The sequence below is a fragment of the Colias philodice genome, chromosome 27 (assembly GCF_061535455.1).
Source record: "Colias philodice isolate Cphi_HAF_F1 chromosome 27, ilColPhil1 Martin Lab GWU primary, whole genome shotgun sequence".
Classification (NCBI taxonomy): Eukaryota; Metazoa; Arthropoda; class Insecta; order Lepidoptera; family Pieridae; genus Colias; species Colias philodice.
In genome coordinates, this window is record NC_143112.1 from 6,585,144 (window position 1) to 6,600,540 (window position 15,397).

At 35.1% G+C, this 15,397-nt stretch overlaps 2 protein-coding genes across 2 annotated transcripts in view; both read left to right on the forward strand.

Annotated features, from left to right (window-relative positions):
- LOC149476679 (putative ATP-dependent RNA helicase DHX35) overlaps positions 1 to 10,105 on the forward strand; it is a 59,596-nt gene extending 49,491 nt beyond the window's left edge. Inside the window, exons 5-16 of the mRNA XM_089711901.1 lie at positions 179 to 238; positions 401 to 560; positions 1,409 to 1,506; positions 2,192 to 2,438; positions 3,487 to 3,628; positions 5,247 to 5,366; positions 6,395 to 6,558; positions 6,931 to 7,058; positions 7,533 to 7,679; positions 8,931 to 9,021; positions 9,338 to 9,488; positions 9,971 to 10,105. Of these exons, the coding sequence (XP_089568027.1) occupies positions 179 to 238; positions 401 to 560; positions 1,409 to 1,506; positions 2,192 to 2,438; positions 3,487 to 3,628; positions 5,247 to 5,366; positions 6,395 to 6,558; positions 6,931 to 7,058; positions 7,533 to 7,679; positions 8,931 to 9,021; positions 9,338 to 9,488; positions 9,971 to 10,085 (1,623 nt within the window). The 3' untranslated portion in view covers positions 10,086 to 10,105. The remainder of the gene's footprint in view (positions 1 to 178; positions 239 to 400; positions 561 to 1,408; positions 1,507 to 2,191; positions 2,439 to 3,486; positions 3,629 to 5,246; positions 5,367 to 6,394; positions 6,559 to 6,930; positions 7,059 to 7,532; positions 7,680 to 8,930; positions 9,022 to 9,337; positions 9,489 to 9,970) is intronic.
- Positions 1 to 14,985, forward strand: part of LOC149476674 (uncharacterized) — a 110,986-nt gene extending 96,001 nt beyond the window's left edge. Inside the window, exon 6 of the mRNA XM_089711920.1 lies at positions 14,965 to 14,985. The gene's annotated coding sequence lies outside the window, so the exon portion shown is untranslated. The remainder of the gene's footprint in view (positions 1 to 14,964) is intronic.
- Positions 14,986 to 15,397: the final 412 nt, after the last annotated feature.

A 15,397-nucleotide genomic window follows, 5' to 3' on the forward strand; every position in this document is an offset into this window, starting at 1 on the left:
TATGCCGAAAATGGGCCATCAGCGGACTTTCGATATGATCATCTGGACATGCCAAGGAATAACTGTAGCGATTTTCAAAACTGCACGAATTATTTCCGATAATTTTACTAATTTTCTCAGATTATGCCCAAAATAAATAATTAATTCAGTTATTTCAAATATTATTATATATTTTCAGGTGCACGAAAGATCTCAAATGACAGATGTTTTGATGGGACTCTTGAAGAAAATAGCTAAAGTAAGTTATAATAGATATTTTTCATTAAAGAAAATGTTTAAATATTTCTAAATACATACAACTTTCACTAATAGCTAAAAAAAATAATTAAAAAATGGTGAAATGAAGAAATTTTGTCAAAATGTAGATTCCACCGAGTAACTTAACATATTTTTTTTCCAGAAACGCAAGAACCTTAAAATCGTAATATCCTCAGCGACAATGGACGCGGATTTCTTTCAGCGGTTCTTCAATTTGCGAGATGCGCATGGACATACAGACACATCTGCTGTAATGTCAATTCAGGGCAGGAGTTATCCGATCGAAGTGTTTTATACTGAAGGTATGTATGAAAAATTATTTATAAGTAAAACAATGAGAAACTATTAGGTACCTACTTATTATTAAAGATAGAAATAAAAATAATCTTAATATATATATAAATTTCGTATCACAATGTTTGTCCTCAATGGACTCCTAAACCACTTAACCGATTATAATAAAATTCGCACACCATGTGTAGTTCGATCCAACTTGAGAGATAGGATAGTTTAAACATGTAGGTATCACGGGTGAAGCCGGGGCGGACCACTAGTAATAATATAAAAATATTATAAATACTATGTAATTTCATGAAAACTCAATGTACAATTTTGCGGAAAATATTTAAAAAGAACAATTCATTGACGTTCGATAAACAAAACTAAACTCACAATGAGGTTCATAAATTGACCCAAACAAAACTCTGCCTTCAATTTCATTAAGCAGAGTTTTCTTATAAGCGTATACAATAGAGTTTGAACTTTATTGCTACGAAATAAAGTGCTTATTTAAATGAATATTCTATACAACACGGACATTTTTTGACGACCTTTTTAATAGGCGATTTAGCCCAGTTGTTTGTAGACTGACTCTGTAGAAACTGCTTTCCGAACCGGTGGTATTTAATATTTACCACCTAGGAAAATATTAAACTATTTTGACGACTCAAATGCACTAAAAAAGGTCTAGTTAAACAAATCAAGATCGCGAATTTGATTTTAAAAACGACAGGGAATGTAGGATAAAGAAATATGTTACATAAAATATTATTTTTTAAGCATTTGAATGCTTAACTCAATATCTAATTCAATGTATGTATTAAATATTGCCTTGAATTTGGTTTGAAAATATAATATTTCTTAATTTCAGAACCGGTTGCCGATTATGTAAAAGCTACAGTGGAAACAATAATAAAAATGCATGAAAACAAACCGTTTGGAGATGTTTTGGCGTTTCTGACGTCACAGGTAAGTTCTAACTTGTATAACTTAGTTAGATTAAGTTATAACAATGATATAGCTGATATAATTTAATAATATAGTATTTCCTATCATTGTGCAGTTATAACAAAAGAAAATAATGCATTATTTTATGCCCGTCGTTACAAGGTTACGTTGTTGAATTGTCAAATGTTGCCTATTCAAATGACTCTACTATAAGTTATATTTTAAGGATAACATTAAAATCTTATAGAAAGTTTTGAAACACTCATACTAGTCATAAATCTTAGATAAATTATAAAGATTAACAATCTATTGCCATTTATCTTAAAATGTAATAAATATTATCACAACTATTTATAATTAATTTAAAATTGTGAATTACATAACAGATAAGTAATCTATGTTGCATTTATAATGTTAAGAAAAATAAGTCATTTTTTCCACATTTCTCATTATTTCTGTATGTTAGCACAAAAATAAGTTATTTATTTCTTTACTAGGTATGTTTTGGGCAGTTAATTTACTAACTACATGTTAAAAACGGCTCAAATCATTCTTAAATGCTGCTTAAATATTTTCTTATATGCGACTCCAATCAGCCAAATATACCTTATAACATACCGATAGAGATGATACTATCAAGCAATATTTGATTTTATATTTTTTTTTTGTTCTTTTTTCTGTATTCTAATAGATCAATTTGTTTCAGGAAGAAATCCTCTCAGCCCTAGAAACATTACAAATATACGCCGAGGAAAATAATGAAAAGAATAAATATCGAAAAATATTTCCTAGCGGCATGCAAGCAGCGAATCTATTAATTTTGCCAATGTACGGCAGTTTGCCTTTACACAAGCAAATAAAGGTTTTCCAAATGGCCGACAGGAATGTGAGGAAAGTTATTTTAGCTACTAATATAGCGGAAACGAGTGTCACCATTCCGGGGGTTGTTTATGGTGAGTGGACAGACAGACAATTTTTTTTATATCTTTGTTGTTATTGAAATGAAGTATTTTAAGGAAACTATTTTGTTTGAAGATGTGGTTTATCCACAGAAAATGTACTGTCATTGATAAAGAGCATTATAAGCAATTTTGAACACCAACTGAAAACTTTTTTTAGATCTCTCTAAAGCTTTTGACACCGTCTCTATCTATATTTTTCTATCTAAATTTGATTTACTAGCGTAATTCGAGGCTCTGTGCTAGATATATTTAGCAGTTACCTTTCTAACCGTACACAATTCGTCGTAATTAATAATATTATAAGCGGATATGTATTGGTTTCATTCGGCGTACCACAGGGTCACGTATTAGGACCTACCCTGTTTCTAATGTACATTAATGATTTATGTAATTTGTCTTTTAAAAATTGTAAGATAATGGTGGGTATTGGCCCTGCCTTCCAAACCAGAGGTCGTGGGTTCGATTCCCACCCAGAGCAAATATTTGTGTGATGAACATAGATGTTTTGCTTTGTGTTTGGGTGTTAATTATCTATTTAAGTATTTATTTAAAATTATACATATATGTATGTTTATCAGCCATCTGGTTTCCATAACACAAGCGAAAGCTTAGTATGGGATCAGATCGTGCCGTGTGTGAAAATTGTCCTGGAATATTAATTTATTTATTGAAGTGAAAACTTCTTTAGCGGCGTTGGGTATAAAATCTTAAACTCGCGTCAGGACACGTGACCTGATCGAAAAAGCGTAAGACGGATGGATATCAAACATGCTCAACGTTAATAATCAAGTTTTCACTTCTGCCGGCACTTCCGGAGTGCAACCCGTCTTTTTTAAAGTGAAACTTTTATTACATCGTCTCAAACTTTTTGGTCTGTGTAGCGCATGTCGCGTGTATCGCGGCTGCCGAGTAGGTATACCTACTCGGCACGCGACATGCGCTACACAAAGCAGTGTTCGGAACCGTTCGAACAGTTTCACTTTTACCGTGGTTTCATAAAACCACACAAAAATTTTTTTTTATTTATTCTCCCCCCCAGTGGTGGACAGCGGCTACCACAAGCTGCCGAGCTACTCGCCCACACTGCGCGTGGAGTGTGTGTGTGTGTGTAGCGTGTGTGGGCACAGCGCGCGGCAGCGGGCCGGCCGCGCGGGGCGGGACCGACCCGGCGAGTGTTACAGGTATAGTGATGCTGGGCAGGCCGAAATCGACCCGCCGAGTGCTACAGGTATAGTGATGCTGGGCAGGCCGAAATCGACCCGGCGAGTGCTACAGGTATAGTGATGCTGGGCAGGCCGAAATCGACCCGGCGAGTGCTACAGGTATAGTGATGCTGGGCAGGCCGAAATCGACCCGCCGAGTGCTACAGGTATAGTGATGCTGGGCAGGCCGAAATCGACCCGCCGAGTGCTACAGGTATAGTGATGCTGGGCAGGCCGAAATCGACCCGCCGAGTGCTACAGGTATAGTGATGCTGGGCAGGCCGAAATCGACCCGCCGAGTGCTACAGGTATAGTGATGCTGGGCAGGCCGAAATCGACCCGCCGAGTGCTACAGGTATAGTGATGCTGGGCAGGCCGAAATCGACCCGCCGAGTGCTACAGGTATAGTGATGCTGGGCAGGCCGAAATCGACCCGCCGAGTGCTACAGGTATAGTGATGCTGGGCAGGCCGAAATCGACCCGCCGAGTGCTACAGGTATAGTGATGCTGGGCAGGCCGAAATCGACCCGCCGAGTGCTACAGGTATAGTGATGCTGGGCAGGCCGAAATCGACCCGCCGAGTGCTACAGGTATAGTGATGCTGGGCAGGCCGAAATCGACCCGCCGAGTGCTACAGGTATAGTGATGCTGGGCAGGCCGAAATCGACCCGCCGAGTGCTACAGGTATAGTGATGCTGGGCAGGCCGAAATCGACCCGCCGAGTGCTACAGGTATAGTGATGCTGGGCAGGCCGAAATCGACCCGCCGAGTGCTACAGGTATAGTGATGCTGGGCAGGCCGAAATCGACCCGCCGAGTGCTACAGGTATAGTGATGCTGGGCAGGCCGAAATCGACCCGCCGAGTGGTACAGGTATAGTGATGCTGGGCAGGCCGAAATCGACCCGCCGAGTGCTACAGGTATAGTGATGCTGGGCAGGCCGAAATCGACCCGCCGAGTGCTACAGGTATAGTGATGCTGGGCAGGCCGAAATCGACCCGCCGAGTGCTACGGGTATAGTGATGCTGGGCAGGCCGAAATCGACCCGCCTAGTGCTACGGGTATAGTGATGCTGGGCAGGCCGAAATCGACCCGCCGAGTGCTACAGATATAGGGACAACAACAACAACCAACAACATATATCTATAATAAAAATTACATATCTATTATCTATAATAATAATGACCGATACGAATATTTTCAATATTTTTGATTTAGCTAATAAACCATTCTAAACATAATAAACAATTTCTGATGTAAAGAACTGACGTCGCTACAGTGATGATGAAAATATACAAAATTTTCATGTATCCATACTTTTTTTTATATTTTATAATATATTATATAATATTATAAATGCAAAAGTAACTCTGTCTGTCTGTCTCTTACTCAATCACGCCTAAACTACTGAACCAATTTTCATGAAATTTGGTATGGAGATATTTTGATACCCGAGAAAGGACATAGGCTACTTTTTATCCCGGGAAAATGACGCAATCCCGGAAATCCCACGGGAACGGGAACTATACGGGTTTTTCTTTGACTGCGCGGGCGAAGCCGCGGGTGAAAACCTAGTAATTTAATATATTTAATTACAGATTATACACGGAAGAGGAATTTGAGAAATTACCTCAAAGCGTTCCGCCAGAGATTTGTAGGAGCGACTTGAGTTCTGTGCTTTTGCAGTTGAAAGCTTTGGGAATACATAATTTATTAAGGTAATAATAATTAATTAATTTGAATTATCTATACGTATCTTATATAGCTGAACAGTTTGTTTGTTTGAACGCGCTAATCTCAGGAACAATGATGAAAAATTGTTTCACTGTTAGATAGTGCATTTATCGATGAAAGCTCATATATCATAATGCTAAGACCAATACGAGCGGGTAAAACCGCGGGGCATAGCTAGTACGTCGTATCAGTGTTGGTGATTATTACTTATCGTTTATCATTTTTTTATTTTCAAAAAATAATATAATGTTACCAATAACGTTAGATATCCTTGTGTTAGACGTAACTTTTGATTTAATATTTTTGTGGATGAGTAGTTGTTAATATAATTGTCACTGTTTCCTGTCCGAACATGCTTAGCTGTCGCATACTATAAATTGCCGCGTTCCTTTGACTCGTGGCGCATTCGTACGAATCGTGCCCGGGGGGGGGGGGGGGCTCGGACGTTGTTTATACGACGTTTGACCCAACTACCCTCACTTTGCTAATAGTCGTTGACTTGCTGCGTTTTGTTATCAACTACCTACATCAATTAGGTAGCTGTGTAGAATCGCAGTACATTCTAATTACATTCAAACTAATATTTAACCCGGCCGTCTCTCGCTTTTTATTTCTTTTACTTGCATATAAGAATTTTTATTCATTTAGTTTGAAAGATTCTTTCAATTTTTTTTTCCGTAATTGATTTAAACGTTTCTTCTTTCTATCTATGTAACAAATATAAACTTTACTTTGTTACTCGTATGCACACAAAATGTCATGAGAATCGGTCAAGCCGTTTCGTATGAGTTTCACTACACGAGAATTGTATACATTAGATTTTATTGTCTTCTAGATGCATACTAGCTGTGACCTGCGGTTTCACATGCTATTGCCTATGCTTTCCTCGATAAATGGGCTATCTAACATCGAAAGTTTCAAATCGGACCAGTAGTTCCTGAGAATAGCGCGTTCAAACAAACAAATTCTTCAGCTTTTAGTATATATTTATAATTATAATTTATTATTCCAGATTCACATTCCCCACACCACCCCCCGCAAAAAGTCTATTATCCGCTTTAGAACAACTATACGCGTTGAAAGCGATCGATAAAACCGGCAATTTGACACAAGAAGGAAACAAAATGGCGGAGTTGCCGCTCAAACCGATGTACGGGAAAATGCTGTGTGAGAGCGGTATGTTTGTTTGTCTTTTTTAGGGTTCCGTACTGAAACGGTAAAACGGGAACGTTATTCTATATCTTCACTATATAGTATAAAACAACACTATCACTACATAGTATAAAACAAAGTCGCTTTTTCTGTCCCTATGTCCCTTTGTATGCTTAAATCTTTCAAACTACCGAACGGATTACCCGGGATAAAAAGTAGCCTATGTCCTTTCTCGGGTATCAAAATATCTCCATACCTTTCATGAAAATTGGTTCAGTAGTTTAGGCGTGATTGAGTAACAGACAGACAGAGTTACTTTCGCATTTATATTTATAATATTAGTATGGATTAAATTATTTTATTTAAATATTAAAAATATTATATTTAAATTTCCAGGCGAATACGGGTGTGTCGATGAAATTCTATCAGTAGTGTCTATGCTACAAATGGATAGTGTTTTCATAAAACAGTACACCGGCAAAGCGTGTGCCGCCGCTAGAATGTCCAGGAGGAATAATTTCGAGGTTAGTCTATTAGATTTAGAAAATCACATCGGAATTGGTTTAGCCGTTTTGATAGTATAAAAATATATGGAGGCAAAGAAAAATATTGCATAATACGCAGCTATAAACGATTTGTAAAGCTACTGTCTGTCTGCTTATTGTTATTTATTGCATATCTTGCATACTGATTTGAGTGTCTTTTTCATGACTAAATAAGACCCTTTTTTTGAAATTATTTAAACTAATAAATTAACTCAATCATTAAGATATTCTTAGGGATTTTAAATTCAACCTAGAAAGGTTTTATTCCTTACAAAATGCTTTTATATCTACCTTCAACAATAAAATAATAATCGACTCAAAATAATTTAATAATTTAATATTAATTAGATTTTTAATGAAGTACCTAGCTATCATTTTTTTGTAATTTGAATATTTAGTCAAAACAATCAAAAAATATTTTACTGTTATTTACTATTGAAATTTATTTTTCAGGTAGCGGAAGGTGACATAATAATGTATTTAAATATATTCGATTCCTACAATAAAATGAAGAATTCATACAACGACGAGAAAATGTCGAAAAAAGCGTGCAAAGACTGGTGCCAAAGGATGTATATTAATTATAGAGTTATGGAAAAGGTATATATTATTATTTGTTCTACTTTTTAACCGACTTCAAAAAAAAGGAGGAGGTTATCAATTCGGCCGGTATGTTTTTTTTTTATGTATGTACACCGATTACTCCGAGGTTTCTGAACCGATTTACGTGATTCTTTTTTTGTTCGATGCGGGATGGTGTCGAATTGGTCCCATAAAAATTTTATTCGGATAGGCCCAGTAGTTTTTATTTTATGAGCATTTTTGTGTGTATTTGTAAATGTTGCAAGTGCAAGTTTGAAGTCGGTTGTTTTTGACGCAGTTATAACTTGTTATATTATAAACTAGCTGTGCTCCGCGGTTTCACCCGCTTAGCTCTGCTCCTGTTGGTCTTATGATGATATATTATAGCCTATAGCCTGCCTCGATAAACGGGTTATCTAACACCGAAAGAATTTTTCAAATCGGACCAGTAGTTCCTGAGATTAGCGCGTTCAAACAAACAAACAAACTCTTCAGCTTTATATATCTATCTATGTAAGACTGGGGTCTTGGGGTTTCAAAGAAAACCATCTAAAGGTTCTTTAAATTATATTTGATAACAATTATGTATTATGAATCGTACAAAATAACAGAAGCCAATAGCACGCTTATTGGAGGCGTGTGCCGCGTACGACGCTCGAGGTAGCAGAGAGCGAGCTCGGCTGTGAGGGCCGCGGGGACTTGATGCCGTCCCTGCGTCGCTGTCGCTAGGCATCCGCCTAGACAACTAATATTATAAAGCTGAAGAGTTTGTTTGTTTGTTTGAACGCGCTAATCTCGGGAACTACTGGTCCGATTTAAAAAAATCTTTCGGTGTTAGATAGCCCATCTATATAATATATCATTACGCTAAGACCAACAGGAGCGGAGCCACGCGGGTGAAACCGCGGAGTGCAGCTAGTGTAAAATAACTATGGTATTCCATTGAGATATACATATATGGAGACGACACCGCCTACATCACTTATGTTCCGCTCAACATACGCCACATGACGTATGTTGAGCGGTTTTTTTTAATGGTTTTAAAGTGAAACGCATCAAATATGCCTTCGTGTGTGTTACGATATTGCACAAATAATACAAATAATACGGAAATGTGCAAAGGAATAACTTTCATCGGTAAGAACCTAGCTAGATAATAATTTTTAAAACTTAGTTAGAGCAAAAAAATGGCGCACAGATTTTGTTCGTGATGTCTCCTCCATACGTCTAGTAATATTATCTCAATGTGGTATTCAATAATTTTTACAGGCATGTGAAATAAGGAGTAGTTTAGAAAAACTTATAAAAGGCAAATTTAATATTGAGAATAAAGTTTTCGAAGGACCGGATTTAGGTTCAGGTAAATATTTTTTTGTTTATTTAATAATGATCTTAATCTTGTGAAGAGCTTACTATAGAAATGATCCTATGAAGTAAGGTTTTATATTTTTATTCTTCTTATATATAAAAATGAATCGCAAAATGTGTTGGTAAGCGCATAACTCAAGAACGGCTGAACCGATTTCGATAATTCTTTTTTTATTATATTCCTTGAAGTACGAGGATGGTTCTTATGTAGAGAAAACGTAAATAAGTACCACGGGTGAAGCCGGGGCGGACCGCTAGTTGTTACATAAAATTTTCCTTTTTTCATACATTTTTTGTTATTTTTCCAGGAAAATGCATACGAATAATAAAATGTATTTTAACCGGTTTATTCCCGCAAGCGGCTTCTCTAACTTCAACGGGAGAATATAAAAGTATTTTTGGAGCAAAATTGTATATAAGTGAAAACAGCTGTTTATATAGAGTTCAACAACCTACGTGGTCAGTTTGGTGTTTTTAAAATGTGTGCGTGTACTAGTGTACACACGTAAGAAGTGAAACTTCTTTATGACCTTATTTTTCAAAAAATATTTTACTATATGCAACTTTACAGAAATACGTCGAATCACGCGTGGTAGGGACAAGAAAAAGATGGCGCGTAACGGAAAAATGTCACGCGTAACGAAAAAATGTTACACTAAATTTTTTTCCAACCCATAAAGAAGTTTCACTTCAATAAAATAACCTTTATTGAATTTTTGATTACATTAATGGACAACTAAGATCCGTTACGCAAAGGAAAAAATAAATACAAAGTTGAATTTGATATTTTTGGTTTTATGGCATTCAAATGCTTTATAAATATAAATTTATAAAGAATAGAAAAAAATCGATCACGAGGCCGGACTCGGTCCCTTAGACACATAAAACTGAAAAATAGAATAAATTCATTAAAAAGTATTTAAAATCAATTACTTTTTCAGGGTGGTGTTCGCGAGTGTTCAAAGTGTGGGAGATAAAATAAATATGCGAGATTTAATGGTGATACAAAAAGAATGGCTGTTAGAAATTGCTCCACATTATTATACTGAAGTTTAATAAATTATTTCAATAAATAATTGGTTTTTATTTATTTCCTTATAATGTATGGTAAAATTTTAAAATTTAACTTTTTACGTTGTTGTATACGTAATAAATTATGATTATTGTCAGACAATATTTTGAAAATAAAGAAAATTAATATGAATATAGGTTAAAGTACCCTTACCATGAAAATAAAAATAACAGATATTATAAAATATATGAATTAACTAGCTTTTTGTCTGTGTCTTAAATCTCGTAAATACACTAAAATTATGCAATTACCATCATATCACATGTAAAATTAGACACCGAAAATTCTTCAAGAAATTCTTATCAAAAACTATAATATGAAAATAAAGAACTTTGGACAAAAGATAACTGTCGTTAAACATACAATTTGTTTAAAAAATGTCGTTGGCATCGAACCTTAGACCTCTTTTAATCCAATAATTTTCTGAGCTGAGCCTTACATTGATAGTAATTTAAAATTACGTAATGATTTATCAAAAGTCAAAACTTTAGGCATTCTTACAGAAGACAATTATTGAATTTGTGTTTTCAAAATAAGGATATACTTATACAAAATCTAGTTTATTAATTGTCGAAATGAAAACTATCACTTACTATTTCGTATAAAAAAGTTTCACCTCTTAAAATTATTATAACATCGTTTAAATTCTACACATTTTTCCTATTTTTATTTCTTAGTAAAAATGGCTGAAAACATTAAGTTTTTAAAATATTATCATCTACTATATAAAAATAAGTCGGGTTTTCCTTCCTGACGCTATAACTCCAGAATGCACGAACCGATTTCCACGGTTTTGCATTCGTTGGACAGGTCTCGGGCTCCGTGAGGTTTATACCGTTTATAGCAAAGAGAAGGTGTCTCTGGTGGTCTCTGGTGGCGAAACGGAGTTCACCCGGTTTCTAGCAAACCGCTAGCTTATATTTAAAATAAGTCTCATATTATTATACTTATATTGAAAGAGAAACTTTATTGCAATCAATTAATTGTTTTTATTAAATCATACATTTGTCATCACGCCATCTTTTATCAAAATAAAGAACTTTGTACAACTTTAACTATCCGATAAATATAAAAATATAATAATTAATTGTATATTAACTAAAGGTTAATTTGATAATTTCGTTACTTTATCATTAAATATGATAATAAATATATGTACCTTCGAACCTAAGACCTCGGACCTCTATAATCAATGCCGGGAATACACACTAGGCTTAATATCATTGATAACATAAAATTACGCAATAAATTATTAAAAATTGAAAAAAGTTCACTGACGAAAATAATTAAACTGAAGACACAATTAAAAAAAGAGCGTGTGAGCCATGCACACGTGTCAGAAGTGAAACTTCTTTGGCAAGATTCAAAGATAACAAAATCGTCGCCTTATTCCATGACGTGCCGGTATTGCCATGACGCGACCTTGAAATTGTACTCTCAACGCGCCTAAAGAAGTTTCACTTCAAAACTGAATAGTTTTAACTAAAATTGTTATATCTTTAGCTGTTATTATATGTATTCTCAACAGATAAATTTATAATAGCAATATTCATTTGCAATACATTTGCCCTATTTAAAGTTACAATAATCTACACCTACACACAATTAATAACATTGTAACCTGACCATATACTAACTCATGATTTATTTTACTATTATGTAATATATTGATAACACTACATATAATTAAATTAAAAGCAAATTTATATGATGTAGAATAAGTAAACAAGAAAGTTAGTTTATATTTTTTTATAAAAAGCAACTACTTCAGTACAAAGACTTGTCTAAGCGGCATATTTAACAAAAAATTGTGGCATGATTTCCTCCACATGGCAGCTCTTGCTGAAGGCTGCTTTACGTCAACACTTTCGAGGAAGATCATTATCATCGCAATAACCAGCCATGGTATATTGCGATCATAATATGAATTTGTCAGTCAGTTCATTCACGGCGTAATCTGTCTGCAAATAAGAGGTCATAATACGGCCCTGGACGCAATACGCGAAAAGCTCAAAGCCCGACCACCTGTTTCAAACTATACTAATTTTATAAAGCTGAAGAGTTTGTTGGTTTGAACGCGCTAATCTCAGGAACTACTGGTCAGATTTGAAAAATTCTTTCGGTGTTAGATAGCCCATTTATCGAGGAAGGCTATAGGCTTTATACGCTAAGAGTTAAGACCAACAGGAGCGGAGCCACGCGGTTGAAGCCGCGAAGAGCAGCTAGTTAATTATAATGATCACGAAGGTGTTTTGACTTCCCCTAAATGTGATATTTCTCGCTAAAATATCAGTCATCTTTAGGCAGGGCATTGTTGACCTACCGTATTGATGTAGTAGTCGCTGTAGCCGAAATCGGCAAGAAGCGATTATTATGTAACATAATATTTATACGTATTTACAGGAAAACATATCTAAAAACCCTTGAAAAACATTACCTTCATTCTGCCGCTGTTGGTTAGTAAGTAAACTATCTATCTACTAACTACTAGTTCTAGAAAGTCTACTTAATTATGAATTAAGAGAAAAAAATATTTAAAAAAAATGAAAGAGATTAGAAATCTCTTAAAATTTTCCATTTGACCTATGTAATACGTTTTAATTAATGTTTTTTTTCATTTTAACTACTTTGTAAATCACGCCATCTAGTATCAAAACTGAGAACTTTAACCGCAGATAAGTGATAAATATAATATAAAAAAAAAACATAATTTTATAATAATTTCATCACTGAATATTGTTGGCATCGAACCTAAGACCTCTGTTGTAATCAATGCCAGGAATACACACTAGTCTTAGTAACATTGATAATATTAAATTACGTAATAATTTTTTTACAATTTTACATGAAAAAAATGTTGATAAAATAATAAATAATAATTACCTATGTCAATTTTTGACAGATTTTTTAAAAATTTATTATTCTTTAAATAAAATATATGTTCGCTTGGTAACGGTAGATACGCCCCGGCATTTTCCGTAGTACATCACTACATAGTATAAAGCCGGGTATCCACTTAGGTTCGCCGTGGATCGCGAACAATGTGTGCTCCGCGAACGTGAACGTGTACAGTGTACACACTTAGGCTGCAACATCAGTGCTCCTGTCGGAGCGCTAAATTCCGCGCTCCGGTCTCCAGTAGACACACGACAGACGGTCGGTGCAAACATGCCGCCTCCAGAATTAGTAGGAAGTGCAGCTTATATTTTGATACATTATATTGTGATCGAATACAAACAACCTCCTCAATTTTGGCAAGGTAATACGAATAAGGGAAGAAGAAATAATGAAATAATGCATATATTCATCATTTCATCGGACCACTCCATGTTCGCGAACTTAACAGACACACACTCGCGTCCACGAACAAACTGCGCTCCCCTTTGAGTTCGCGCAAAAAACCGCTTCCGGAGCGCTCCGCCGTGCTCCGATCGTGCTCCAGTCGCGCTCCGCGATCACGACGTATCCATTATGTTTGGTTTGCGGAGCGAGCGCGTTCGCAAACCACGGCGAACCTAAGTGGATACCCGGCTTAAAACAAAGTCGCTTTCTCTGTCCCTATGTCCCTATGTCCCTTTGTACGCTTAAATCTTTGAAACTACGCAACGGATTTTGATGCGTTTTTTTTAATAGATAGAGTGATTCAAGAGGAAGGTTTATATGTATAATAACATCCATTAAATAGTGGAGAAGTACTGTTTTTTTCGAGGTTTCCAATGTGATGTCGTAAAAAATTACATTTTTTCCGCGTACATTGCAAACGCAGGCTGAACCCTACGAGTTTTATCAAAATAATGTACTAAGTATTATACACATTGAAAAGGTCTACAGAAAAGTCCGCGATGGTATATGTCTATCTCTTATGGATAACCCACAATAACTTTTTTTTTCATTTACTTTTTACGACAAATAATGGCTAATTTTCGAAGCGATTTTAACCAATACAGCATTAATCCAATACCTTGAATACATTGTTCATTTAATATAGATCTATATGGCACTTTACACCGTATGATTTAAGTGAATATTTTCGAAGATATTACAGATTTAAAAATTGCGGGACGTAGCGTTTGCGGCGGTACCGCGGCCGTCCGGTGCGGGTCGCTATGTTTTTATATACAACGTTTACAGTTTTTCTGTAGTGTATTTAGTATCAGCATTGCACCCGTGCGAAGCCGGGGCGGGTCGCTAGTAATATTATAATACAACCTTTTTAACACTCTGTAATCTGGTACCATCATATTAAAGTGTGAAAGAATTTTTAAAATCGGTCTAGTACCTACTTACCTAGTTCCTTAGATTAACGCATTCAAACAATCAAATTCTTCAACTTCATGTCATCACTATAAGTCACTCCTAAATAATAATACGTAGATGAAGAAAAAACTTAATTTATACCTAGGAAGTAATTAAATGTCAATATTTATGTAAAATTAAAATATTAAATTCCTCTATAATATTATAAGTACTTGACCTCATAATTATTGACCATCTCATGACTCATATTATTAATAATGTGTTGACAGCAACACATAATAATTAAAACGTAAATCAAAAGGTAAGTTTTATGTAAACAAAAATTTAAATAAATAAACAAATAAATGTAATAAACATTGACCTTATTATTATTATTGACCAAAAATAAGTAACAACATGTTTAGATATTGAATCAAAATAGTAGATAGAACATCCGCCCATTGCATCCGCCTTTTATATGCTACCTTTAGTTAATACTTATAAGGGAAATTTAAACAATACGTTTCAAGCTAAGAAGTCCAACTATTACAAGTATAAATATTCAGAAAACTTAAAAATTGTCCTTATGGCTTCTGCTACAGTCAGATGATAAATTATAATAAGAAGTAGAAAATACGAATCAAACTACGAGAATATTTTTGTTTTATAATAATGATCGATATTTGAAAAACCCATTTAACTTCATCAACTTTCTTGATTAGCATTTTAATCAAGCGATACAGTTGAAACATTAAATAAATCTGGGAAAAATGTACTTGCCTCTCAGAAATACCGAAGTTTTATTCTGTTGAAGTATTTTTTGAGACTCAGTTTTTGAGTCTATCTTCATGAATCATAAAGAGGATTTTTTATTGTAGCCAACTGACCGGTTGGCTTGGTTGGTAGTGGCCCTGCCTTCCAAGGTCGTGGGTTCGATTCCCACCCGGGGCAAATATTTGTGCGATGAACGTAGATGTTTGCTCTGTGTCTGGGTCTTAATTATCTATATAAGTATTTATTTAAAATTATATATGTATGTTTATCAGCCATCTGGTTTCCA